Below are 27935 nucleotides of genomic sequence, written 5' to 3'. Positions count from 1 at the left end.
TTAAATTGTTTTTGTTGAAGCACTTTGTCCATAGTTACCTGAACCCCAGTATTAGCAAGTTAGGTTTTCTTTTAGATCAAGAAGTTTCAGCCAGTATAAAAATATCTTTGTGATATCCTCAACAAAGAAATTATCTTAATCAAAATGATTTTAGTCTTTATGTTCCACTCAGCAAAGATCACATCTTCCCCATCACTAATCCCCAGTGTAGGATGCTTCTTTCTGATTCTTGGGTTAAGTAAGTCTGTGGTGGTTTGAGAATGGGCCACAGGCTCATACACTTGAATGCTCAGTCACCAGAGAGTGGCACTATTTGGGAAGGATTAGAATTAGAGGTGTGGCCTTGTTGAAGGAAGTGTGCCACTGTGGTGGGCTCTAAGGTTTCAAAAGCCCATGCCAGTCACAGTCTCTTTCTCTCTGTCCACAGACCAGGATGCAGCTCTTGGCTACTGCTCCAGTGTCTCCCTGTGTGCCACCATTCTGCCTGCCATAACGATGGACTGACACTCTGAAACTGTAAGCAAACCCCCGATTAAACGCTTTCCTTGATGAGAGTTGCCTTGGTCATGGTGTCTCTTCACAGCAACAGAACAGTAACTAAGACAAAAACTATCCCTAACAACACCACATTTTAAAATGTGGGCTATCTCACTGATTTAAAGTTTGAGGTTATGTCATACAATAATGAAAGGATAAGAACATAAAGGAGTTGAGAATATGATGAACAAAGTAAAGAAAATACAGCAGTAGGAACAAAGGTATGTAACTTTTTGTGTAAGAACAAATGCAGACCTGGAGCCCTGGGACGTAACTAGAGTATTAGGTCAGTGGGACATGAGCTGGAGGGGTATGACTTGTCTTTGGCACCGTCCTGTTTCTCTGTCTTTGTCTTTCTCTCCACTTCTCGACACCATGAGATAATGACCTTTGCTCAGTAATGCTCTCTCTGATCAATGTTCTACCCAACACAAGCTCAATAAGGAGCTAAACAATCATGGTCTGAGATCACTAAAACTATAAGCCAAAAAAAAAAAAAAAAGGAAAAAAAAAATCTTCCTTGTGACTGTTTGAATAAGAATGGCTCCCCATTGGCTCATATTTGAACACCAGGGAATGGCACTACTTGAGAGGAATTAGGAGGTGTGGTCTTATTAAAGTAGGTGTGGCCTTGTTGAAGGAAGTGTTGGAGTGGGCTTTGAAGTTTCAATGGCCTAAGACAGGTTGGTCTGTCGTCAGGCTGTCTCTGCTTCCTGTAGATCTGGATGTAGAGTTCTCAGCTACCATGACTACCTACACGCCACCTTGCTCCCTACATGATAATGGACTAAAACCTCCGAAACTATAAGCAAGTTCTAATTAAATGCTTTCTTTTGTAGGGTTGCCTTGCCATGGTGTCTGTTCACAGCAATAGAACACCGATGAAGACATTTCTCTTTTGTTGTTTAATTTCAGGTAATGAAAAGCTAACACAACATGTAAAGCACACATATTATCCAGTACAAAGGAACCCTTTGGTAAACATTACCTAGTTCCACCATCATTCTGTGTGTGTGTGTGCATGCATGTGTACATGTGTGTGTTATGAGCACACGTGTATGTTTAAGGGGGCATGTGTGGTATATTATGGGGGTATACATACATGTATATGCAAGTACATGTGGAAGTTAGAAGAGAATTTTTCTTTTTAAATTTTAAAACAGTTCTCTCACAAGCCTAGCACTCACATGCAGACGCAGACTCCACTGGCGCTCCAGCATACTCCAGACTGCCTGTCTTACCTCCCTACTGCTAGGATTACAAGCACGCATCACTACCATTTAAATTAACATTCTGATGACGGAACTCAGTTCCAGTACTTCACCAGCTTAGCTATCTCTACATATTTCATTATTCCTTTGTTTACATCCCTTAAAAGCTAATTACCCAGAGGGTAAAAACAAGAAACATGAATTTACCTTTGGTCAAGGAGTTACCTTCCAGACACCCACAGCCCAAGTGCTAGAACTGGGGAACAGCACTTCTATAAAGGGTGACTCCTGCCTGCTTCGCTTTCTTCAGCCACTAAAGGTTAGAGTGTGTTTTACTCTGCTCCCAGCTGTCAATGCAAATGTCTCACCCAGTCATCTAATCTTCATTAAAACACATTAGTGCGTGACTGCTGAAAACACAGGGAAAGAGGCACACTCTCCAACATCAAGACACTTACAGACTTCTGCAGAAAGTTACCAAGCAAACTATGTTAGACTTCACAAAAGCAGAAAACTCTCCTCACCTGCATTCAGAACAAAGCCACAGGCTCAGCCCCTCCACTGTCACACCCTGATGCCACAAGGATCACACTGCACACAGGTGGCCCCTGTGCTCCCACCCTTTACACCACCAAGTTCATTTTCAAGACAGCAGCTACACGGAGTGTTTTATGACAGGCATATATGAGCCAATCTCACCATTTCCATGCTTAAGATTCTCCAGGAGCCTCTCCCTCCCCAAGACTCAACCACTAAGTGAGTCTACAAGGCCTGCAAGATGTGGGCCTCCCTGAGCCAATCTGTGCTCGCTCAGTATTCTAGAGCTACACTACCGTCCTAGCTGGTCCACACCATGCCAGACATGCTCTTAGCTCTAAGAATCACCGTGTGTCCTTCATGTCTAAGACATCACTTGCCTTATCCCCTGTCCTTGGTTCATTTCTTCACCTTCTTCAGTTCTAAGGCAAGCCACCACCCCCTTTTTCCACTGGAGAACTCCACAGTGAAAACTATATAAAACGACAGCTACACAAAAGATGTTCTACACCTTCCTGCCCACTATATCTCTGTAGATAAATAAACACCAATTTATCTATCCTGGTACATTTTTAGAAGATTACAAAGCAAGTACCAGGCCAACCAGGAGCAGAGTGAGGGCTGTATCCAAAAAATAAATAAATAGTAAATCATTATCATGAACATATGTAAACATCTTGAAAAATTAAAAAATATAATCCAACAACTGTTGGGAGCTGCAGACCCCTGACCCCTTGACTTTCTTTGCTTGCTTTAGACCCTTTGCCTGCTGGAGTGAATGGGGCAAAACACCTGTGCCTGCAGCTGCTCTGAGCACGAGACCTTGATAGCAGGGGAGAAGGTTCTGGCAGCTGAAAGATCCTAAGAGCTGGGCATGGCTAAGAATCTCTATCTAAGCTTCCCCTGAGCACAATAAACTTGGCGTTCTTGTATCAAGGATGACCCATGTCCCTGTCTCTCTCTGTGTGTCTCTATGTGTTTTTAAGTCTCCAGCTTAGTTTTTGGCTTGCACACTGTCTTGTACTGGCATGGGCCACTCGGCTTTTACAAACAATGTATTAAAATAGTGATAACACAACATTGTCAAGTGAGATTACAAATACCCTAGGATACAAGGGTACGCCAATACTATTTTAAATGTATGTATGTACTTCATTACAGAACAAAAGGAAAGAATCGCACCAACATGTCAGTACATGTGGAAAAAGCATCCTGCACAGGTGAGATCCATTCAAAGGGAAAAAGGAAGGGAGGAGGGAGGGGCAGACAGCAGGCAGCATACACACTATTGTGATATCTAGCAGAATTGTGGCCAGCAGGTACCTTGCTTTGTTCCTGGACTTGGAAGATTAACCTAACATTTAGAGCTTTTACCTTAACATTTAAGTGATAATAAACATGGATTTTATCTCTTTTTTCTATAATGAACAAGTATTGCTTTCTTCTTAAAATTAAAAATAGTAATACAACTTAGAAGGCTTCATAATTGAAATTAAGATCATTTACATTTTCACTTGTTTTTACTAAGCTAAGAAAAATAAAATAAAATTTAACAGGTCATAAATTAAAACAGAAAATACTGTAAAAATGTGATACATAATCTAACCCAGTTTATGATGGTACATACATACACATTAAGTGTTAAGCTCTTTATTAAAAGACTAAAATATGGTTCATTAAATTGAGATGACAACATAAAAAGACAAACTAGTAATATTTCAATTTTCAATCTTAATAGACAGTTTTTCATTATTACAACCAAACATTAATATATTTGTATAAACATAACCCAAAAGTCACATTCTAATAATACAACTTATGAGAATTTTCCCTATGAACATAATTTAAGTTTTCAATCATTACTATAAGTATTTGCTAATTTTTCCTTAAATAACAGTGAATCTTATTCTCTATTATATTTCCATACCTCTGAGGAACTTTCATTGTTGACATCTATAGGAGTTGCTGATGAATCTAAATCGGAGCCTTGAGAGCCAATTCTCCCAGGAGTCTGAAACAGGAAAAAAAAAATCAAAGTATGTGTGAATACATTCATAAGCTGTACAACAAAATAAAGAATGTCAAACAAGGAAATTAAGTGTCTTCATAACAGGCTGCAGTGGCAACAGCATCCCTTCTGGGGACTGACCTTCATTCTGTGCCTAGCAGGTTCTCTATGCAGGTTCAATTCTCATTCTCTTAAATAAAGCTTCTAAATACAATGTTTCATAACCTTCAATCCACTTTCATAAAACATATTTAATCACAATGATATCTCTGAGACAGGTAGACATCTTGTCTCTGGAGAGAACCTATCTCGAGTGACTAAATGACTTGCCTGTGACACTTGCTGTTGATGGTTAATAACCACTACCAAGACTACAGCGACAGACAGAAGAAAACAGAAGCACAACCGAAATGCTCGTCTTCTGATTCCTTGTAGAGAGCCGAGTGGAGTCACACCTGATGGCTATGTGTAGAGAGCTGCGTGGAGTCGCACCTGATGGTGCTGGCTCCCGCCCTCCGCGATCCCGAAAGCGAGTGCTCTCTGTGATAATCAACTCCTAATATCAAGTAGGCCTGACCTATGCTATTATCACGCAATGATTGTCAGCTGCTTGCATATGCGTGGACCTATGGGCAGTGCCCACCTGGCAATCTGGGGTTGGCGGCCCAGGGGGGGAGAGAGAGGAGAGAGAGGAGAGGGAGAGAGAGAGAGAGAGGAGAGGGAGAGAGAGAGAGGAAGAGAGAAGTTGTGAATAAAGCCTGAATAAACTGCAGCAGGAAGAGCTCTGGTGTTGTGTCCTTCTGGCTGGCCGAGGGGTCGCGACGATTCCTCTTGCACTGCTCTTTACTGCGTAACCTGTCAGAACAGGCGTGGAGGGAAACACCACCCAAACCGTCTGCTCACCCACCCCATCATCCACCACCAGGCCCACTGTCAGTCCACCTGCGACCCTTGCTGCAGCAGCAAGCACAAGCGCACAAGTTCAATGTCTTTCAGCTCCAGCAGTACTTGTCCCCTAACACTGTTTATTAATACCTACGTGTTAGAGTAAATTAATGTGAAATCTAGTAAAACACTAAAAAGAGATTCAAAAGACAAGAACTAACTCAATAATTGTCCTCAAATACATGTGTGTGAGGCACAGAGGCTAAAAGCCCTGCCGAGGACATATGACTAATAAATAGAGGGAAAGGATTTCACTGGAATTACGTGGCTCTGAGTCGCTGTTCAATATTGCTTCTCTGTTAGAAATCAGTGCAGAATGTACAAGTACCCAAGACTGAGAACAACTCATACAACTTTGCTTCAAGACACAAAAATACATTTATACTTTAAAATATACTTAAAATAAGACAAATCAGACAGTCCACGTTTCTTTTTCTTACCTTATTTATGTACTGAACACAATCAGTATATATTTTATCTAAATACTAAATCAAAAATGAAGTCCTGCTTATCTGAATTCACCAGTTAAAACACTAAAATTATATTAGAAAACATAAAATAGCTGAAATCACAGCACACAAGAGGCTGAGGCAGGGAGGGTTACTGCAAGTTACAGATCAGCCTCAGTTATATATTGAGATCTACTTCAAGTGCACAAGCGTGTGTGTGTGTGCATGCGTGTGTGTGCATGCATGTGTGTGTGTGTGTAGCACGAGTTCTAATAGAGTCATATATAGGGGAAAATGCTGGGAGATCTGAGAGATGAAGGAGCAAAACCACAGACACCAAAGAGACTGAGTCCCTGTCTCCTTCCACTTCAAATCTCTTCCTCTCTCCATCTGGCCACATCTCTTCCTGTCTGTCTTTCGGATCTCTAGACCTCTATGGTTAACTAGTGGCTAGCTCTGCCCTCTGATCTTCAGGCAAACTGTATCTGTACAAACAAGATATCACCGTGTATGTGTGTGTGTATGCATATATATATATTTCCCTTATAAATCAATACATATATGCTTTATAATATATAATAAAAACATTAAAAAGAAATATTTCAAAATGCAGATGATGATTACTATAGCAAGACACAATTACTGGGGGGGTGGGTTTTAGTTTTCTTCAGTTTTTGCTATTGCTATTCTGTTTCTCACAATCTTAATCATACTTTCATTATTTTTATATTTAAAATATTTATGCTGATCAAGTAAAAATATTTAGACTGACCAAGTAGTCCACATTTCCTTTTATTCATTTATATACTGTACACATTTATAGTTTTTGCTCTTATATAAATTGGGAAGTTATCCAAACTTCTGTCACTGACCCTAAGTCAAGGGTTCCCACAACCGTCTGGTTCAGTAACTTGTTGTAAAGGCTCAAAGAGTCCAGAGAAACATTTCCCTATAAAGATTACAAATGAAAAGCCAGATGAAGAGGGGTGTAAGGCCGGATCTGGAAGGGTCCTGAGCAAAGGTTCCTGTCCCAGTGGCATTTGGAACAATCCTCCTTACCAAGTAATGGAAGCGTTGAGTAACTCCAGACTTCCAAATTTAAGATTTTTATGGAAGTTCCTATATTTAAGCGTGATTGGTTAAGTCAGTGCCATTGTTGATTAACTCAGCCTCTAACCCCTCTTCATCTTGAGGTTAAGTTCACAGTTCCAAATTAGAAGCTTTGGTTAGCTCCTCTGGCAACTGAAGCAAAGAATTATGGGTGTTTTCCTTAGTTGCAGCAAGAGATCCTCAGGACAAACTACCCACTCTAGTCTACCCCTTGTGTAATGTGTAACTGCACAGTGGGCACACTAACAGGTGATAGGAATGGGGGGGGGAGATAATGATCTTTGTTCTTGAAATCTGCAAAACTGAAACTTATCTTGACTAGGTGATAAGGGATCAGACTTGCCTCCCCTGGTCCAGCTGCCAAGAGAAGTAATTAACTATCCCATGCAAACCATCCCTAAATCAGCGTCTCAGCTAAACTTGTAGCAAGGTTTTAGTGACAAGGGTCTCACAAGAGCCTGTCTTCTCCTTGAGCAGTTCTCCACTCGACTTGCCTTCCTTTCCACACCGTGTTTTCACTTTCCCACCCAGCCTGCCTGTGTCCAGCAGCCAGACTCATTCCAGTAACAGATAATCTCTGACGCATAAAGGGAAGCATCAATTATCACCCTTGCTAGACCTGATCAAAAGGCAGGACTGTCCCAAGTTCAAAGCCAGCTTGAGCTATTAGGCAAAACCTTGTTTTAAAATAAAAATTCAAAACAGAAGGGCAGAGTTTGAAGAAGTATTTTAGTGATAGAGCACTTGCCTGGCACAGGCAGGCTTAGGTTCAGTCCCCAGTACACACACACATGGGGGGGGGGGAGAAAGAGGGAGAAGGAGAGGGAGAGAGAGGGAGGGAGGGAGGGGGAGGGAGAGAGGGAGGGAAGGAGGGAGGGAAGGAGGGGAGAGAGGGGGGGGAGAGAGAGAGAGAGAGGGAGAGGGAGAGAGAGAGTGTTTTCACCTCATTAAGGCGAACTGAAGGTGAAACTGAAAAGGGCTCCTATAACCCAGGGAAGAAGCTACTTTTCCTCCTATTATAGGGAATCCCAAAGATTTTAATAGTCTGTGCCATACACTAGGACGAACTCAACCCTACATTTCTTACAAATAACATCACATTAGTAACTGCAATTAGGAAACAAAAACATTTACGTTATTCAAATAAATAACAAGTGATTACAATATGCAGAATACCCTAGACTGTTAGAAATATACAATTGGTTGGTATTACTAAAAACTAAGATAATGTAGCATTAATCTCTACAAGACTGCTATCAGTGAAACACAAGCTTGAAAAACAAAAGCAAGCAAGCAAACATAACACAACACTTTTTAGCCAAAAAGAAACACGGCTGTTATCATTGCCTGCTGTAGAAACACCTAAAAGGTGACCACTGCCCTGAAAAGTTAAAGCAGAGGTTTTCTTTGAAAGAAACTGTTGATCAGCTTCAGCTTAGCTGTTTACTGCATGTTTACAACTGTTTATAATCTGGGCTAGGGACATCACTCAACAGTCAGTGCTTGCTTAAGCATGTTCCAGATCCCAACACTGCAAAATACATACACACATAATCTCCATGTCAGAATCATACTAGCACCACTATGAGAAAGTTGTCGGAATCAAAATGAAGTCACTTATATCAACCCTAAGAAAAATAAAGCTGTGAGATTATTAAAGAATTCTCCCACACCTGATAATAATTATCACGATAGGTTGTGACAAGAACCACAACCTTGCACAAAGATCAGCACAACTTTACACAAACAAAAAACACAAAATACTCCTGCAAGAACATCTGCCCGGCAACTTAGACTGAAATCACCCTTGGGATTAATCTTTGTAGCCATGAATTCTTATTTAAAAATATCTTATGTAATATTTGTTATGATTTCGGCCACAACATAGCCGACATTTCCAGCTTCCAGGCCACGCATGTGTGGAAAAGCCCTCAGGCATGAATCACCTATGTATGACGTAGCTGCATGAGCCCTTATGCGCATGTGTGAGTTCCATCATCTGCGTATGACATAGCCACGTCATGCCCCTGTGCACATGCACTAGGCGGCCTTTAAAAGCTGGAGGCGCCATCTTCAGCTCGCTCCCCCCACCCCCACACACCAACCTCACCAGGCCTGTACACCGCCCCCATAAACTGCTAAGTGGGTTTATTGCGTGTTCTGCGTTTCCTTCTCACTCGCGCCAGATAATTTCAATAGTCACAATGCCTTTGCCTTTAAAATGCTCCCTTTGTCTCAACCTCTTCGAGTATATTATAGCTTACTACAGCACATGTATTCCCACCGCAATGGGAATCTACTCCCACAGAAAAGATGAGGATTCTGTGGAGACTTTTTCTCTGCCTGCTGTGTAGGCTGACGGTTATCATAAAAAATAAGAAGAAATCAACAATGTCAGCTTCCAAACATAACTGAAAATGTTCATCTAATAACGGGGAGTTAGCAGAAACAAAGCAGACATCTACTTATATGACACACAAATATTCTATATACGATAACGGAAGCTTTCCGAGTAGATGGTGACTCTCGTTGAGTCACATTTTCCCAGGTCTCCCACGGTACCCTAACTCTGCATGTGACTCTGGAGAAGACCAAGCAGAGAAGAGCAAGCTCTTCGGTGGGAAATTCTTCTCGAGTGGCTTTCACAGTCTAATTGGTAGAAAGGAGACAGCTGCCTGGATACAGAACTGCCTAGGGAAATCTCCCCTTCTTTGAAAGCAATGAAACTGACTGAGATGGTAACTAGAACAGCGTTTAACATGCAGAAAAGATGAGTTAGTAACTCACAGCCCATATCATCTGAAAGAACAAGGAAACTGGCCTCAAATAATATAAAACATCTTGGGGAAACTCTAACCAAGCAAGTTAAAGACCTACATGATAAAACCTTCAAGTCTTTTAGAAAGAAATGAAGATATCAGAAGATGGAAAGGTCACCCATGTTCATGGATTGGTAGAATTTGAACACAGTAAAAATGGCCATCCTACCAAAAGCAATCTACAGATTCAATGCAATCTCCATCAAAATTCCGATACAAATCTTTACAGACCTAAAGGACAATTCTCAACTTCATATGGAAAAACAAACAAACAAAAGTAGGCTAGCTAAAAACAATCCTGAACAATGAAAGAACTGCTGGAGGTATCACCATCCCTGATTTCAAACTACCACAAGGCTATAGTAAGAAACCCGCATGATACTGGTATAAGAACAAACAAATTATCAATGGAATCTAATTGAAGACCCAGATGTAAATCCATACACATATGGACTCCTGATTTTTTTTTTATAAAGAAACCAGAAATAAACACCGGGAAAAAAAAGAAAGTATCTACAACAAATGTGCTAATAAAACTGGATGCTGGCATATAGAAGACTGCAGATAGATCTATCACCCTGCACAAAACTCAAGACCAACTGGATCAATGATCTCAACATGAAATCACATACACTGAACTGGAAGAAGAGAAAGTAGAGAATTGTTTTGAACTCATTGACACAGAAGAAGACTTTCTGAACAGAACACAGCGCAGATAGTAAGATTAACAACCAATAAATGGGACCTCATGAAACTGAGATGCTTCTGTAAGGCAAAGGATACCATCAATCAGACAAAGAGGCAGCCTAAAGAATGGGAAAGACTTTCAACTCCATATCAGATAGGAGACTAATATCCAAAATATACAAAGAATTCAAGAAACCAGATATCAAAAAACAAGTAATCCAATTAAAATGGAGTACAGATCTAAACAAGGAATTCTCAACAGAGGACTCTCAAATGGCCAAGAAACATGTAAAGAAATGTTCAACATCTTTAGCCAACAGGGAAAAGGAAATCAAAACAACTCTGATTCCATCTTACATCTATCAAAATGGCTAAAATCAGTAACACAAGTGAAAGTTCCTCCTGGAGAGGATGCAGAGCAAGGGAAATTCTCCTCCATTGCTGGTAGGAGTGCAAACTTTCACAGTCACTGGGAATCAATATGGTGGCTCCTCAGCAAACTGGGAATTGATCTACCTCAAGATCCAGCTATACCACTCTTGGGTATATATACCCAAAAGACTCTATAAGGACACTTGCTCAACTATGTTCATTGCAGCTTTATTCATAATAGCCAGAGCCTGAAAACAAGCTAAATGAACCCCAGCAGAAAAATGAATAAAGAAAATGTGGAACTGAAGGGCATGGTGTATGGGGGAGGGGCATTGTGGAAGCCTGGTGCAGTGGAAACCTCCTAGAATCTAAATGATCTGAAAACTGCTAGCCGCATCAGAACACAGACATCTATAGCGGTTTAGTCACAGTTGCCCAAACGTGGGATCAACTACAACGCCCTTCATATTGACTGTTTCTAAACGAGAGAAGATGGAGGAAGCAAAGGGATGTTACTAAGGTGGTGATGCGCACACCTTTAACCAGCACTCGGAGGCAGAGGCAGGCTGATCTCTGTGAGGCGAATCTCAAGAACAGCCAAGGGGGCTGGAGAGATGGCTCAGTGGTTAAGAGCATTGCCTGCTCTTCCAATGGTCCTGAGTTCAATTCCCAGCAACCACATGGTGGCTCACAACCATCTGTAAAGAGGTCTGGCGCCCTCTTCTGGCCTTCAGGCATACAGACAGAATATTGTATACATAATAAATAAATAAATATTTAAAAAAAAAAAAAAGAACAGCCAAGGCTATACAGACAAACTCAGTCTCGAAAAACAAAAGTAAATAAATAATTTTTTAAAAGAGGTCAGTATGAAAAGACTCCATACTGTATGATTCTGACTACATAATGCTTTGGACAAGGCAAAGCGATGGAGCCAGTTGAAGATTAGTGTTTGCTAAGAGCTAAGAACAAAGGAAGGGGCCTCTGGCCAGGGAAGCAGAGCAGCACCTTGCTCAACCATCTTCAGAGAAGCTCTGCCCTGTGGAGACCCACAGTCAGATCTTATACAGAAAGTGGGAGACTTTGGAACGGTCAGCCCGAAATAGGATGTACACCAAATCCCTCCCCTCAGGACTCAGTATTCTATTCTAAAACTATAGGAGTTCTCTTTAGAACAGAAAAGTAAGTGGTCAGCACTAAAAGGTTAGTATACTATTCTTATCCAAAATTTAATAATTAAAAGAAATTACTCATTTGTTCTGTCTTCCTGGGATACAGTGAAATTCAAGATAAACAAGCAGCTCTGTTGTTTGATAAAAGTCGTATCATTATTTGTTTGCTTGTTTGTTTGTTTGGAGGCAAGTCTCATGGTATAGTTCAGATTGTCCTTAAACGTATGACACTCCTGCCTTAGTGTCCTAAGTGCTAAAGATTTCTTTACAGAAAGTTTTCAACTGATATGTATAGAAGGAATGAAAACTTAGAAAACTCACTGTTATTTCGCTATGGTGAAATCAGTCTTTCTGACTCAAATGACATAAAAAAAATATCTCTGAATCTCTCCTTTCAATAAGAAATAATTCCAGAGGCTGGAGAGATGGCTCAGTGGTTAAGAGCACCGGCTTCTCTTCAAGAGGCTTACATGGCAGCTCACAACCATCTTTTAACTCCATTTGCAGGGCATCCGACACCTTCACAAATGCCACATACACATGCAGGCAAAATACTTATGTGTATAAAATAAGTTTAAAAAGAAGCACTTTCATTAATTCTTTAAATTCCACTATGTAGTTTATTTATATTTCTCGGCAGACATACTTAAAATACAAAGCCGAAGTGGGGTTAGATTCAGATCTCATTTGTGTCTTAATGTCCTTGTAACTCTCGTATGCAGTGCTCTCTTATCAATTCAAAGCTGTCCGTGCAATTTTCTTCAGCTTACAACAGAATAGCCAATGAGACACAGAAGACTTCATATGTACCTTCATAGGCTGGGGTATGTGTGCGTGCGTGCGTGCGTGTGTCTGTCTGTCAGAGCTTTCTTTCTGATAACTAGCAGATTCAAGTTCTGAGGGCAAAGCAGCTAGAGAAAGCAGAGTGCTGATAAATGTCACTGCAGTAGCAGCAGCCACAAGAAGCACACAGGCACATGTGCAAATTCTCTCTCTCTCTCTCTCTCTCTCTCTCTCTCTCTCTCTCTGTCTCTCTTTCTCTCTCTCCTCTAGATGAAGAAAGCAGGGAAGCAACTGGCTGGCAGCCTGCAAGTCACTAGACAAGAACTGTCTAAAACTTTCTAACAGGTTATGAGTTTCTCTACCTCTGCAGAGACAAAACTCACAGTGACTGATTATGAATGCTTAGCAACTCTGGGCCAACTCAGGGTTCTTTCCCTCCCCCATCAGGTTTGACAACTCTTCCCTGCTGGGTCCTACTTTTTCACATTTGCATACCTACATTCAAGCAAACAAGGCCTGGCTAGCACCCTGGTAATGCCATAAATTTGGACCTTCCAGAGCTAGAGCCAGAACTGCTACAGGGGCCAATAGAGGAAAAGAAGGAAGGGAAACCAAGCTCTCTTGGCTGCAGCCACGAGCTCCACCGTATGCAGTCCTCCTCTCTTTGGAAGAAGTAGAGTCCACTTCCCACCAGGCCTGCTCAGAGAGAATGACAACTGCCTTAAAGTCTGGCCTGGGGCAGACTTGTTGGAGGATGCCAGCGACTAAGTTAGGGAGCTTCCTCCAGTGGGAGGGGCAGAGGCCCCATTACTACTTCAGCCTCCAAGTATCTGTACTCACTGGGCTGCAGAAATCAATTCTCTAGTGAGAGTGTAACCAAACACACACACACAAAAGTACTTTGAGTCCTGTCTGCTATTCAGTTCCATAATAATAAACTCACATATGAACAAGCGTGTTATTTGCAAAGTTATTTATAACCAGAAAACTGGGAATGAATTAAGTGTTCTTTGATAATCTATAGCAGTGGTTCCCAATCTGTGGGTCACAACCCCTTTGGGGCTCCATGACCCTTTCACAGCGGTCGCCTAAGACCATGAGAAGACACAGATATTTGCACTGATTCATGATAGGAACAGAATGCCTGGGGATCACCATAACATAAAGAATTGTATTAAAGTGTCACCACACTGGGAAGGATGAGAACCAATGATGGCTACAATATAATATCATTATTAAAATAAAACAGTACAGCTACTAGTGAAAGCATCGACACTGAAAGAGCTTCATACAAGTGGGGAAAATGAAAATCTCTTATACAACAACATGATTGTGTTTATATAATGTTACTGGATAACTAGCAATAGCAATTATGGAAAATATGCAAGACATTAGCAATGACTCAGCAATGACCCACTCTTCCCTGGATTTCAGCATCAAGCGTTGCATGTCTATAAGCTTAAGTGCTTTAGTTTCTATTCTAATTTTCCCTTTAGAAACTAACCTTCTTCAAGCTAATCATCATTAATTCATAGCACTCTTGAACTTGTTTAATAATTACTTTTTATAGAAAGCGCCTTCATCTCTCTCTTCTTACAGCTAACTATATCCTGATCAACACTGAATCCTCACGTAAGCTTATTCAGACTTCTGTTATAATACGGCCTGGTGTGGAAACCTTAACAGCACCGTAACTGCACAGCTGCATCCACAGCTCACTATAAAGCATGGATAGTAAGCGTTTGCACAAATTCACTGCGTTTAACTCCAACTCATCTCTATCCACTCTCATTTAATCTCTATTGTTTTACTCTACTTAACTGTGCTTAACCTAAGAGTCATCTACAACTTTAACAATAATCTATCAGTGCCACCAATACTGTAAAATTATTAATGTTCCAGGGCATCTGACACCTTCCTCTGGCCTCCCTGTGACCATGTCAGGAGGCCCACAACTACCTGTAACTTTAGCCCCAGGGCATCTGACACCTTCCTCTGGCCTCCAAGGCCACCTGCATGTGAATGGAGCTCATACACGTACTCAGGTGCACACACACATAAAAAAGTGAATATAAAATGTTAACTGAGTATGGGGGTACACAGTTGCAATCCCAGCACTTGGGAGTTAGAAGCAGGAAGGTCAAGAATTCATGGCCAATCTTAACTACAGAATGAGTTCTAGGTGAGCCTAGGCTACATGAGATCTTGTCTCAAAAATAAACAAATACGCAAGTAAGTATATAATAAAATATAAGATGTTTAAGTTAGCACCTGGTTGGTTAACTGTGATAGATAAATTGCACATAGTAAACACTTACTATAAAGTACACCTCTCCTTCCCAAAATATCTACCGTTAAATTATAAAGTTAGGAAGGTACTCAGAAATAATCTGGTTTGGAGAAGGCTGAAGCAGGAGGATCACTGTGAGTTTGACGCCAGTCTAGGGTACATGGCACGTCTCAATAGTAAAATAAAGTCTCAAACTTGGGGGCTGGAGCAAAAATCATCTGCTGATTATCACTAGCTAGATGAGAATCTATGCCCTAGAAAGAATAACTAAGTCTCCTAGAAAGAGTGCCCCCTGCTGCCTAATGGTGGGGTTTCAGCTGAAACTTGGGCTTCTCACTCCTATGGCTTCCATTTCTCATGGCTCACCTAACACAGCAACTGGAACATTTAATTTCTGTGACCTTAGCTCCTTCATTAATAAACTAAGGACAGGGCAAGATCTTAAGACCTCCCAGCTTCAACAGCCTCACTTCATGACTCTTTGAGCCCTTAGTTAATTTACACATTGTTCACAGAAACTAAATACAAATATATGCCCCGTCTCTATTCATGCTTAGTTTCTTAGAGTCATTTTCAGATCTTTAAAACAAGTTAGTGGTTATTAAGAGTTATAGGAGAGCAATTACCATCTCGGTGTAGTGCAGTCAACGAAGCAGACAAGTATGTAGAGACTGATACACAGCAGCCAAAATAAGGACTCAGAGTCCAGTTCTGAGAGACCTCGTTTTTAAAAAGCCTTCAGTGTACTAAGGCTCAGGCAAGTGGTACATACCACCAGCACTTGTAGGACCGAGGGAAGAAGATCCTAAGTCCCAGGTTAACCTGGATTCTGCAGTAAGATCCTGTCTAAATGCTTTTCAGAAATATAAGGGACTAAACAGAGGAAGATCCTGACAATAAAAATTTCAGAACATGACATGTGTGTGTCTGTTTAAAGTCCCTGTGAGCAGAACTGAAAAACTATTACACAACACTTTATAACTAACGAATTGCAATCCACTGGCTATAGGCCCTGTATAAAGGCACACAGACCATCAGTTTCAACAAAGGAGTGAGGTGCTCAGTGGCGGAACACCTGCAAATCCATGAAGCCTGGATTTGAAAAAAAAAAAAAAAAAGACGAAACTCAAAAAACTCAATAAAATCAACATCTACCCAAATTGTAGGTGGCTGTCACAACTCCAGTTCCCAAGGAAACAGACTTGGAGTGAACTCTACATGCAGGAAGCTCATGGGGACATGATCTTGAGGGCAACACCTGTGTGTACAGAGGCAGAAGTGTGACTGGGGAAGGGAGAGGCACGATCCAGTCCCTCACTAAGCAAAGGGATAGTCCTCTATGTCCTCAACATCAGACAATAACAAGATGGAGGTTGCTTCAAGAAAGAGGATAAGATCTTGGTAGCGGTGGGGTAGAAGGGCAGCTTTCAGTTTGCTATGACAGACCCTGGGGGGTAAGGGGTGAGACAGTTATGAGTCACTAGCAGCTATAACTCTGGGCAACTAGGGGTGTGTCTTCACCCTAAATGGAGAGATGGGTGTCACACTAATGTGTGGGATACCATAGAGAGCTAGACTAGGGCAGGGGGAGCCCATACCTTCTGGAGTTTACTATGGGACAAATGCTGTGACAGTCAGCTTACATCAGTTATCAGATTTTTTTTTTCCAGTAAAGCCTTGCTTTCTGAAGACAGTTTGTCTTTTCTCAGTAAAGGAGGCAGAAAAGAACAAAACATGTCAAGATTTTTATATATAACATACAAAAGATTCTATGTTGGGAGGTTTGCAAATGACCTGTGAAAAGCCTTATTCTTCCTTGGTTTTCAAATAAAACCTTTAGCCTGAAAACTACTTTAGAGCTCTGCCAGGCAGGACCTTCAAAGAAGAAAAAGGATGAAATTTTTCCAATATCATATTAGTGGTAAGGTAGAAACCAGAACTTGGTGATTACTCTGCTTTCTCTGAGATCTGAAATCAAAGCTTAACAAAATCAAAGTAACTTTAAAGCAATATTCTTATTACAATGCACAGCATATCAACTTCCTCTATATCATCTGCATTTTCAGAACTTATTTACATAAAAACCTGAATTTTACACTAAAGTGTCAGAGGTAGTTGACTGGAGGGAATATTTTGTATTAAACTAATAATAACAGCTAACACACCAAGTTTATAGCAATCACAATTCCAAATACTTTGGTAGCAATGAATTTTCACAATGCTAAATAAAGACAAAAGGTCGGAGAAGCTAACTCAACTGTTAAGACCACAAGTACAGGGCCAGAGGTGACCCAGTTGATACAGATGCATGCTGCCAAGCTTGCTGATCTGAGTTCAATCACATGGTGACTGAAACTCACAGAGGGAAGCAAGGCATCCATCAACTCTCCCAAGAACATAACGAGCACAAGTTCTCCTCTTGCAGAGGCCCTGAGTTCAGCACTATGTAGGGTGCTCACAACAGCAGCTACAGGGGGCAATTCCATGCTCCCCTGGTCTGGGTGTGACTACTGCACTCACAAGCAACAAACCCACACAGACATATACATATAATTAAAGTAATGATAACAAAATACAATATTAAAGCGCTATCAATTCTATTGCTTAATTTTCTTGAAAAGTCAATCTTTATGCCCAAAGCTCTCATCATTTACTAGAGTTAACAATCAGAAGTCCGTAAGTTCTTATTCATGGACAGACTCTGGAATCTTTTGGCAAGTGTATAGCTCAGTGGTAGGCAAGTATTTGCTTACCATGAACAAAATCTGAAATTTGATCCTAGAATTACAAAATCAGGAAGGGGGTTGGGAGAGAGTAGGGAAGAAAATGAAAGGAAAAAGGAAAGGGAAAGAATTTCTTAAAAATACAAGTGATTCCCATTTTAGGAAATATTTTAACATTCTCGCTGGCCTTCCCTTAATGAAATCATCCTTTCTACACAGTCAACAAATCTTCACGGCACATTACTGGAGCACTATGCATCAAGCACTATTAGACCCTGTGTGAACAAAGAAAGAAACATCTCCAGACTGAGGCACTTCAAACTCTAGGAGGGGAGAGATGAAACAAACAGACCTCAAAGGAGGAGCAGTAACACCGGGATGGGCTGTGACCCGGCACTTAGGCAGGTGGGGCGGAAAGACCTCAAGAAGAAAGCCAGACTCCGCTATAGAACTGCACAGGAAAGAAGGAAAAAATGAAGGGAGTGGGGGAGGAGAAAAAGAGGGAAGGAAAGCGAAAGGAGAAATGTATTTGCTGAAGATACATGAGATAATTAAGATTCTTTAACATTTGTCAAACTGTCAGACAGTGTAGTGAGCACTTCAAGAACACTGTTTCATCGAGTGCAACATAAAGTGCGAGCAGATATTATGTTCAAGCTTACAGATACATGAACTAGCTGTCAGAGTGTCTGGACTTTTAGACCACGCTTACCCGCATGAGAAGCAACCCCAAAATTAAATTATTACCATGATAATAGTTAAGTACTATGAGATGCTTTGGGAGAATAAAACAAAAAGCAAATAACCCCTGCATGACTTGACTGGAAAAAAGAATATCTGAGAAAACACGTAAGTTGTGAGAAGCATGATTAGTGAGAGACAATCAGGTCTGTGTGTGTACAGTCGAAAGAGGTCCAAAGCGATATGATGGGACCACAGCATTAGGGTCCTGTGTCCAAGACTAAAAGTAGACAGCTCCTACAGAATGCTATGGATCTGGATATGAAGTATATTGCAAAAAGATGCATTTGACATCTTTTTCTCCCCAGTTAGTGGTAGTATTCAGAGGTAACTATAAAGTCACTCACTAACATCATAAATGGATTAACTGACAGCTGAATGATCTATCGGGAGGTGAAGCCTACCTGACAGAAATACGTTGCTGGGGGTGTGCTCTGATAGGTAACACAGGGCTATCCTCTAACTCAGTATTTAGCCCAGGCTGACCTGAAACTCAATCCTCCTGCCTGGGCCTGCAAACACAGCCTAACCCAGTCTCTTGAGAAAGCCATTTACCTACTCATGATGGCAGTACTCCTGTGACCTAATCACTCCCCTAAAGCCCCACCTCCTAACACCAACTTACTAAGAATCACCTCCCAAAACCACACCTTCCAACACCAACACAGCAAGAATTACCTCCCAAAGCCATACCTCCTAACACCAACACAGCAAGAATCACCTCCCAAAGCCACACCTTCCAACATCAACACAGCAAGAAACACCTCCTAAAACCACATCTCCTAACACCAACACAACAAGAATCAAATTTCAAACTGAGTTTGGGTATGGACAGAGAATTTTTTAAGAGTTCCCCAAGAAATCCGGAATGTATAATTACAACAACAAAACAGCTATTTTATTATCAATAGTTAATATTTACAAAGAGAGCCAGAAAAATCGTGAAAAATTGCTTGCCCAAAACCATGCAGTTAAGTTGCAGGGGCAGGAGGAGGAACATGTAAGGAAGGAGCAAGAGCTCATGACCAGTCTGAGACACAGACCAAGACCCTCTCTCAAAGCCAAAGAACAACCACACGGTACACATACAGATACCAAAATCTACACAAGAAAACAATCCCATAGTTATTGCTTTTTTAAAATTCACTTCAATAAATTAGTAATAACTTCATCAGACTTGAGCCCTCAGCTGACCTGAGAAACTCCTCCCAGTATATCACTTTAAATATGGTTCCCCAAATGGGTACTCCTGGGGCTCCCCATGTGTTCCCTCCTTGGACTTATCCAAGTAAGTCCTATCATAGCTAGGGATTCTTCAAGCAAGCCTCTCTTCCAGTGCACACAAATCCCATAAGGTTTGTGTCTGCTTTAATCGTCACTGTCTGGCACACATGGCAGGCCTACAGTAGATGAACAGAAACTGTGTCATTTGAATGAAGGCTTCCCCATTCATCACCCCTCTTCTCTGTCACCTCTCCTCTTCTCATCAGGGGTCACCCTAAGGCAATGGTAACTACTTATTGCCTGAAATGCTAGAGATCACTCCTGTCTTGTGCTTTGTTTTCCTGTAGCTTTAACTGTATGCAACACTGGCAAGTTCATGTTCCAAAAAGAACCCTCTCACTGCTTATTCAGCAATTACTAATCTCCTCCTGTACCCCAGGTATACTTCTTCATTTACTAGGATATTGACTTCCTCTTCTTGCAGAATGAAGCTGAAGGTTTCAGTAAGAATTGTATGCTGGAAGAAACAAGCAAAGAAACTCAAGACCTTGAACTCAAAGAAAAGTGCCCATTAAAAAAAAAAAAAGTATACTCAGAGACAGCACTGATTTCAGAAGGTACAGGAAAAATGTGATACTTTCTATGCCACAAAGTCAGAGTACTCAGAACATGTGTTATGGGTGCACAGGAACCACTGTAAGGAAACCTTGTGTGTTCACATCAAAAGCAGGGCAATCACCCAAACAGTCAGAACACTGAGGGCATAGCAAGTGCTACAATGCTAAGTATAGTGGTTCATACCCGAAGGAAAGAGAGAGGAAGGAGATGAAGGAAAGAAAGGAGGCAGAAAGGGGAGCTGACAAATGTGGGGAGAGCTGGGGAGGAGAAAATCCTTAGTTTGTAGTCACCGTACTTGACTAGATTATACAAGAATCAACAATGTAAGTCTAGAGGAAATTTTTTGATTAGGAGGAGAATACTTTCAAAGTCTTAAAGTATCTCCCTACACTATTTATTGTCTTAAAGTCTTAAAGTATCTCCCTACACTATTTATTGTCTTAAAGTCTTAAAGTATCTCCCTACACTATTTATTGGTTGCAAAAGAAGAAAAAATAATAAGTGTTGTATAGTGGAGAAACTACGCAACTCTTTGGACAAGTAATCCAAATTAAAAATCAGGTCTGAGATGCAGCTCAGTAAAATACTTGCCCCTAGGTTAGATCCTTAACACCAAATAGATAAATACTTTTGTTTAAAAAAAAGAAAAGAAAAAAATTAGCGTCATCTGTGAATGTCAAAGTGACATTATGAACCTCCATGTGGCAACCTGAGGACATAACATTCCTTAGCACAACAACATCCTTGCCAAGAATGCAAAATTTTAATAGAAGCACAAGCAAACATTAAATGCAACATGGAAGCATTCCAGTTTAAAAAGAGGGAAAAAAAAAAAGAGAGAAACATGCAGGAAGGTACTATGGCTTGAATGTGTTCCCCAAAGGCCACAAAGAAACTTCATCCCCAGTACAACAATACTTGAAGGTGAGGCCATACATCATGAAGGCTCCGTTTCCATGAATGGAACTGATATCATTACTGCGAGGGAATGTATGATACACACACACACACACACACACTCCTTCACTCTTTCATTCTCTTTCTTTTCCACATCCACATGGGACAGCACAGAACTCAAGCCCTTACCAGATGTTGAGTCCCTCCATCCTGGGTTCCCAGTCTACAGAACTTCAAGGATTTCTTCCAGTAAATTTCTCTTTATAAACTGCTTCATTACAGCGACACAAAACAACTAAAATGGGGAAATGTGTTTTTAAAGCACTTTATAAATACAAATAAACACTGTGGAAATATCCCAGATTAAAAGAGATCAAAGTAGAGTCAGCAAAGATGGTTCAGTAGGTAAAGACACCTGCCACCAACCCTACTGACCTGAGTTCCCACACTGAGACCCACACCAGTAGAAGGGGAGACCAATTCCCACAAGTTGTCCTTCTGGCCTCCACAGAAGACGCACTAAATAAATAAGTATAACAATTAAATAAAAGAGATCAAAGTAATGTGACAAAATTTTTAAATCATTAAAGCATAAACTCTAACTCCAGTTTCAGTAACAAGAGTAGGAGAATCAATATTAGAAAATATTCATTTTCTTCATTGAAGTTTTAAGAGTCAATGAGACAAGAATGATCCTCAAATGACTCAAAAAAAAGAAAAAAGAAAAAAATAGAGGGAAAAGAAAAAGTAAGAGAAACAAGCAAATGTTCAAGCAAATCGAGTAAAATATCAGCAACAGTCAGATACAGGTTGTCTTAGTTACTGTTCTATTGCTGTGAAGAGACACCACAGCCAATGCAATTTATTTAATTAGAAAAAAACATTTAATTGGGGGCCTGCTTACAATTTCAGAGGGCTAGTCCCTGACCATCATGGTGGGGATACAGCAGCAGGCAGGTAGGCAAGTCACTGAAGCAATAGCTGAGATTACATTTGATCAGCAAGCTACAGGCAGAGAGCAGAGAGCCTGGCCCTGGTGTTGGCTTTTGAAACCTCAAAGTCCACCCCCAGTAACACATCTCCTCCAAAGGCCACACCTCCTAGTCCTTCCCAAACACTCTACCAACCAGAAACCAAACATTCAAAAATAATAGCCTGTGGGGACCATTCTCATTCAAACCACCACAGGGGCAAAGAATGTAAGAGTGTTCTTTGTATTACTTTATTCTCCCAACTTTATCTAAGCTCAAAATTAGTTCCAATAGTAGTATGCGGACATCCAACTACCTGTTCTGTTCAAAATAGTGCCCCTAGCTACATGAGACCCCTGAATGGCTGACATGCGGTTAGCGCAAGTTAAAATATGCCATTGGAGTTAAGTACACCCAACATTTCAAAGACTTAAGAATGAAAAATGCAAAGAAAAAAATGAAAAATCGCAATAATTTTATATGGATCACACATAGAAAAATAGTTTAAATATACGAGCTTAAAAGAATACTTTCAACTTATATGACAACTACCAATCTTGGGTTACAAATGACTCAAATTTGCACTGGACAAAGCTCGGCAGTCAACCCAAAGTGTTGGGTTTTACATTACAACTTTCTCTCTCAGTACCTTTCTGCTTTAAAAACACCTCTATCTCTAAACCACTGGTTTCAAGCAACTTACGGATGAAGACTATGCCTGGTCCCTCCTGTCTTGAGTATCTACTACATAGCTAGTATTCTAAGTACAGCTACTTATTGTGTTAAAAGATACTAGTTGAAGGGAGAAATGCCAACAAGAGGGCAGCGAATCTTCACCCTTTCTAAATCTTTGCTTATGTCCTAACTCCTTTCCTGCCATAGGAGGAAAAGTTTGCTATGAGCATTCTTCAAGGCCCCCTCTAAGGACAGTCTTTTCCAAGGTGACCTTCCTCTGTACTACTTTAAAGCCTCGAATGACTCTGTCATTTACTTTAGCACTTCACACAGACAACCCTGAAGGAGAGATAGGGTCTCACATTGAATGAGCACTAAGGAGAGGAAGGATGCAAAGTTCCAGGAAAAGGGAACAAACTGGAAACTCATAAAATTTGGCTGTAGGAGCTGGCTCAGTAGTTAAGAGCACTACTTATTAACAGGATTAGGGTTCTCTTGCTATACCTACGAGACAGCTTACAACTGGCTGTTAACTCTAGTTCCAGGGGATTCACTGCCTAGTTTTGGCCTCCACTGGCACCAGCTGTGAATGTGGTAATCAGACATATATGCAGGTAGAATACATATAAATAAATATTTTTTTTTAATTTGGCTCTAGTCTCTAGTAGTCTTTGGAATCTATCAACTTCACTGATGTAGACAAATCACGGCATCTCATTCGCTTTCTACTTTCTGGTTTGTAAAACCAAAGAGATAAACCCAATGACCAGCAAAGCAGCCCATCCTTTTACACAATTCTGAATTAAATCCATTGTTTCCTTAGAAATGTTTTCATATTTATCAGCAAAAGAAAATCAAATGCTCTGTTACTAAATGATTCTATATTCTTTAAGAAAGAAATGGCACCGAGTTTGCAAACTGCTTAATGTCGTAAATGCTGATCATCTTTCTGGTCACTGAGAGCCTTAAGTTCAAGTATTTCTCAAAGTATCTATGATGGTTTGAATAAGAATATGCCCCACAGACTCATAGGTTTGAATACTTGGTCCCTGGCTGATGAAACTGTTTGGGTTGTGGCCTTGTTGGAGGAGGTGGGTCCCTGGGGTTAGGCTCTGAGGTTTCAAAAGACTCAAGCCATTCCCAGTGTCTCCCTCTACACCTGCAAACTATACATCAAGATTGAGTTCTCAGCTGTTCCTGCCACCATGCCTTTGCTCCACCATCATGAACTCTAACTTCTGAATCGTAAGACCCAAATTAAATGCCTTCTTTTCTAAGTTTCCTTGCTCATGGTATTTTATCACAGCAACAGAAATGTAACCAAGCTGGGGGCTGGAGAGACGGCTCAGCAGCTAAGAGCCCTGACTGCAAGCACACAGCGGCTCACAACCACCTGTATGTAAATGAGATCCTAGCTAATACCATAAAACAAAACATTCAATACATACATATCAGGGTACCTTCATTACAGTTATTGTTTTCCTAGACCTTTCTAAGTCTCAATGACACCTTTCTTTTAGTAAGCTAAAGAAAGGTAAGAAGGAAAAGAAGAGAGAAACAGAAGAGGAGGAGTAAAATTATGTGAAGTGCCCTGAGGCCTTACTGGTAACGTTCAAAGATGGAGTTACACCCAACTATACATGCAATGCCCTTTTCTTCTTTCTTACGATGCTATCCAAACCGAATCAGAAGAAAATTATAATTGCCAAAATGAAAGATCTTCTACAAACAGAATGTTAGAGACGTAAACTATAACTCAAAGCATGGAGACCATTCCAAACCTCTAAATCAGTCACTTTTAGAGATTTTAAGACATAAAAATCAGCAGTTTTAATATTATATCTTAATATCAGTGCTGAAAAAAAAAGGTTGTCAGGGTAAGATAAATAAAAGAATTGATATTTATATAATTTAAAGTTTCATGTTATATCTGTTAGCAAAAGCCACCTGTAGAGTTAATAAAAACATACGTTCTATAATCTATATTAGTAATATAAATCACAAACTTTAAGATTCATCAAAGTACCCCAATGAAATGGTAAGCATTAAAATAGACACAAGACAAACCTGAACGCCTTCAAAGAGATGCAGGACCTCTCACAATCTGGTCACTGCCCACTGGAGTAGCAGTGACCTTCCACCCACCCCTGAACACATCTCCCTTCTTAAACTTCACTCTTCATCCCCACTCCCCCCTTTTACCACTTCATACTTTCAGAAAGGCTATTCCCTCTACCTGACACATCCTTCCCTCTCACGCTATAAATACGCCCTCCTTCCTGAAGCTTATCACAACTGCCTGACACCCTCCGGAGCGCTCCTCCTACTTCTTCTTCTTCTTCACAGCACTGCAATTACTTTTTGATGTTCGCCTCCCCAACCAGGTTCTGAGTTCTACAGGGAGGGCCACATCTTATTAAACCATTTCCCAGCTCCTAGTATAATGCCTGAATTCTACTAAAGCTCAACATTTAAACTGCAGGAGACAAAGATAAGTATGAGAAATATTTCAAAATGTTCTATTGAAGAATATAAACATTTCACACAGTGGATCTCATTCAGAAGCAATTTAGCTCCTAGAGGACATTTAGTAAAGTCTGGAGATACATTTGGTTGCCTCAAGGCAGGTACAATATTGGAAGGAATGTGACTATCATTTACACACTAGAAGCCAGGGACAATGTTAGCCATCGACAAATGCACCCCTACAACAAAGAGTAGGGTTGCTCATAAGAATCTCTCGGTCCAAGGCTGGGAAGCCCAGTTGTCATCCGACTTACTCAAATACGATGATTCAATAACACATCTCAACAACAGCCACAGTCAATACCATTGTTTTAAGTTTTGGCAGAAACTTCTTGGACAGATAGACACCACAACAGCGGTAAAAACGACCTTCACATAAACCCAGTGCTTCAGAGCATTAAGAGTACTGCAAAGCATCCCATAGTTTTGCAAAGCCACACTGAAGCTGCCAGGAACAACTCCCCAATCAGAAACCGCTGTTTATAAAACTTTAAAGCAAACCACAAGTGGACTCCTGTTTCTGGGGTAACTATGACAAAAATACAGCCTGAGGCACGAGGGAACCAGCGACTCCGAGATTGATAAAAGGCCCTTAAGTAAATCAAGGAATCAATCAACCGCTGAGGAGAGTCAAAGGGCACGACTTTCCTTGCTGCCAAATCACTGATAATCAAAACAAAAAACTGACTAAACAATTGCAAGAGGGGGGATCAAATGTCAATACAGAGGGTCAGAGACGTGAGTTAACCATTTCTCCTGAAACAGGACCCAGTTTCAGACGACTTCAACTTTCTGATGGCAGCTGTCTAAGCAGGAACCTTCCCTTCCTGTACACTGGGTGACTCAACACTCCTTGGCACATTCCTTAACCAAATTCTACAAATGCACTAAGTTCTTGTCCTTTGAACTACTTCTCCTACCTTCTGAGTAACATCTCTTCACATGTACTAGTCTCAGAAGGCAGCAAATGGAAGCTATCCAAAAAAAAAAAAAAAAAAAAAAAACTTGAGTAGGCAACTCTTATTAGAAGAGATATTAATTATGTTATTCTAGGAACTGGTACCTAAACAAAACACCTACAGCTTTCCAATGCTCTTAACCTTTTTTTACCCTCAACATTTCCCAGATTTTAAACTGAGATGTCGCTGGTAGGAACTAAACTGGAGCGCATTTGCCGTTCGATCCATTTATTCTTGGAAAACTAAATAAGGTTTTTTGGGTGTTTTTTTTTTTTTTCTGGGGCTTGGAGAGGAAAAGGCACTTGTAATTCTTTCAAAGTTTCCAACAGTGAGTAAGATCTTCCTTCCTTCTCCGCTGACTTTGTCAGTTAAGCATCTTTAGTCTCAGGACTAGGGCCCGCGCTAGGCCGGGTCTTCCACTACCCCCCTGTGCGGTGCAGATGAGGAAGGCGAGGCAGGTGCGTATCGTGGGGAGGTGGAGGCACGAAGGGACAGGGAAGGGCCCCACAGTCCCCCACATCCTCCCGCAGAGCCCCGCAGCCACGCAGTCACGCAGCCACAGCCGGGGAGCCAGGTGGGACGCACGGACACCACACCCTCCAACCCGCGGTGACAGCCCGGAGCGGGAGCCGGCCCCGGGGCCTCCGGGCTCCAGCCTGCGCCCCGCCCCACCCGCGGCCCGGCTCCGAGAGGACAAGCAGGCCTCGGCAGCCGCCACTCCCGGGCCTAGAGGAGCCCGGAGTCCACCATGCCCGCCTCGGCTGCCCGGGGTCGGGCTCGGACGCTCGCGCTCACGTGCTGCCGGAAAGACGCTTTCACTCTTACCCTCTGCAAGATCCTCCTAAACATGGTTTGGCCGGCGCCGCCGCCACCGCCGCCGCCGCGGGGACGCTCCGCTCCCTGTGCGGGTTACTCGGGATCGGAGGGCGCGAGGGCCACCAGCCGAGCCGGGAGGAGGGCGGGGGCGAGGCGGCGGTGGACGCTCCTTTGGCGGCCCCGACTTCCCCACGGGCGGCGAGAGGCGGCGGACGAGCACGAGCCAGCGAGGACCCAGCCAGCGAGCGCCCGCCCGCCTGCCGGGCCGCCCCCGTAACTGACAGCTGGGCGGGCCCGCCCGTGGCCGGGGGGCGGAGTCGCCGCCGCCCCGCCTCCTCAGCCTGGCCAGCGGCGGGGAGGGCGGGGCCGGAGGAGGGCCGGCCCGAAGCTCCGACCAATTGCAAGCGGGGATAGCGTGACAGATAGGGTGGCAGGAAGCTGGGACCTCGGCTTCTTCCGGCGAGCGCCTGGGCGTCCGGGCGCTGGACCGTGTTCGGGACGTTAGAGGGCTGAGTTCGGACGGAGGAGCTGGGCGGCGATCCCTGTGTCCCGCCTGGAGGCGTCCCTACCCGGGGCTGCAGAAACGGGCTGCAGAGCCACCTTCGGACGAGCGCCAGCCTGAGATGGAAGTTTGCTTGCGCTCTAGATAGACACTGTGCTGACCCGGAGCCGGATCCTGATCTTGGCTGGAAAGGCTGATTTCGACCGCTAAGCGCCAGCGTGGGCCAGAGAAAGCGAGGCTTCCTTCACTGTGTTAGGCTTCCCTCTGCTTTGCCAGTCCCAGGGTTATCCGCATCCTTCCTGCTTCTAATGGCACCTAGAGCCATAATAAAGCACGGAAGGAGGCTGGGTTTTGAATTAGCTA

At 42.0% G+C, this 27935-nt stretch overlaps 1 protein-coding gene across 2 annotated transcripts in view; it reads right to left on the bottom strand.

The window, feature by feature from the left end:
* Eea1 (early endosome antigen 1) overlaps positions 1–27329 on the bottom strand; it is a 90264-nt gene extending 62935 nt beyond the window's left edge. For both annotated transcript variants that reach the window (XM_057757592.1, XM_057757593.1), the window contains exons 1-2: positions 27080–27329; positions 4213–4296 (exon numbers count right to left, since the gene is read on the bottom strand). In XM_057757592.1, coding sequence (XP_057613575.1) covers positions 4213–4296; positions 27080–27103 — 108 coding nt within the window. In that variant the 5' untranslated portion in view covers positions 27104–27329. The remainder of the gene's footprint in view (positions 1–4212; positions 4297–27079) is intronic.
* Between the last annotated feature and the right edge of the window lie 606 nt (positions 27330–27935).

This window comes from Chionomys nivalis, chromosome 25 (genome assembly GCF_950005125.1).
Source record: "Chionomys nivalis chromosome 25, mChiNiv1.1, whole genome shotgun sequence".
Lineage (NCBI taxonomy): Eukaryota > Metazoa > Chordata > Mammalia > Rodentia > Cricetidae > Chionomys > Chionomys nivalis.
The sequence above is the reverse complement of the archived record's forward strand: the minus strand, read 5'-3'. Positions and strand labels throughout refer to the sequence as shown.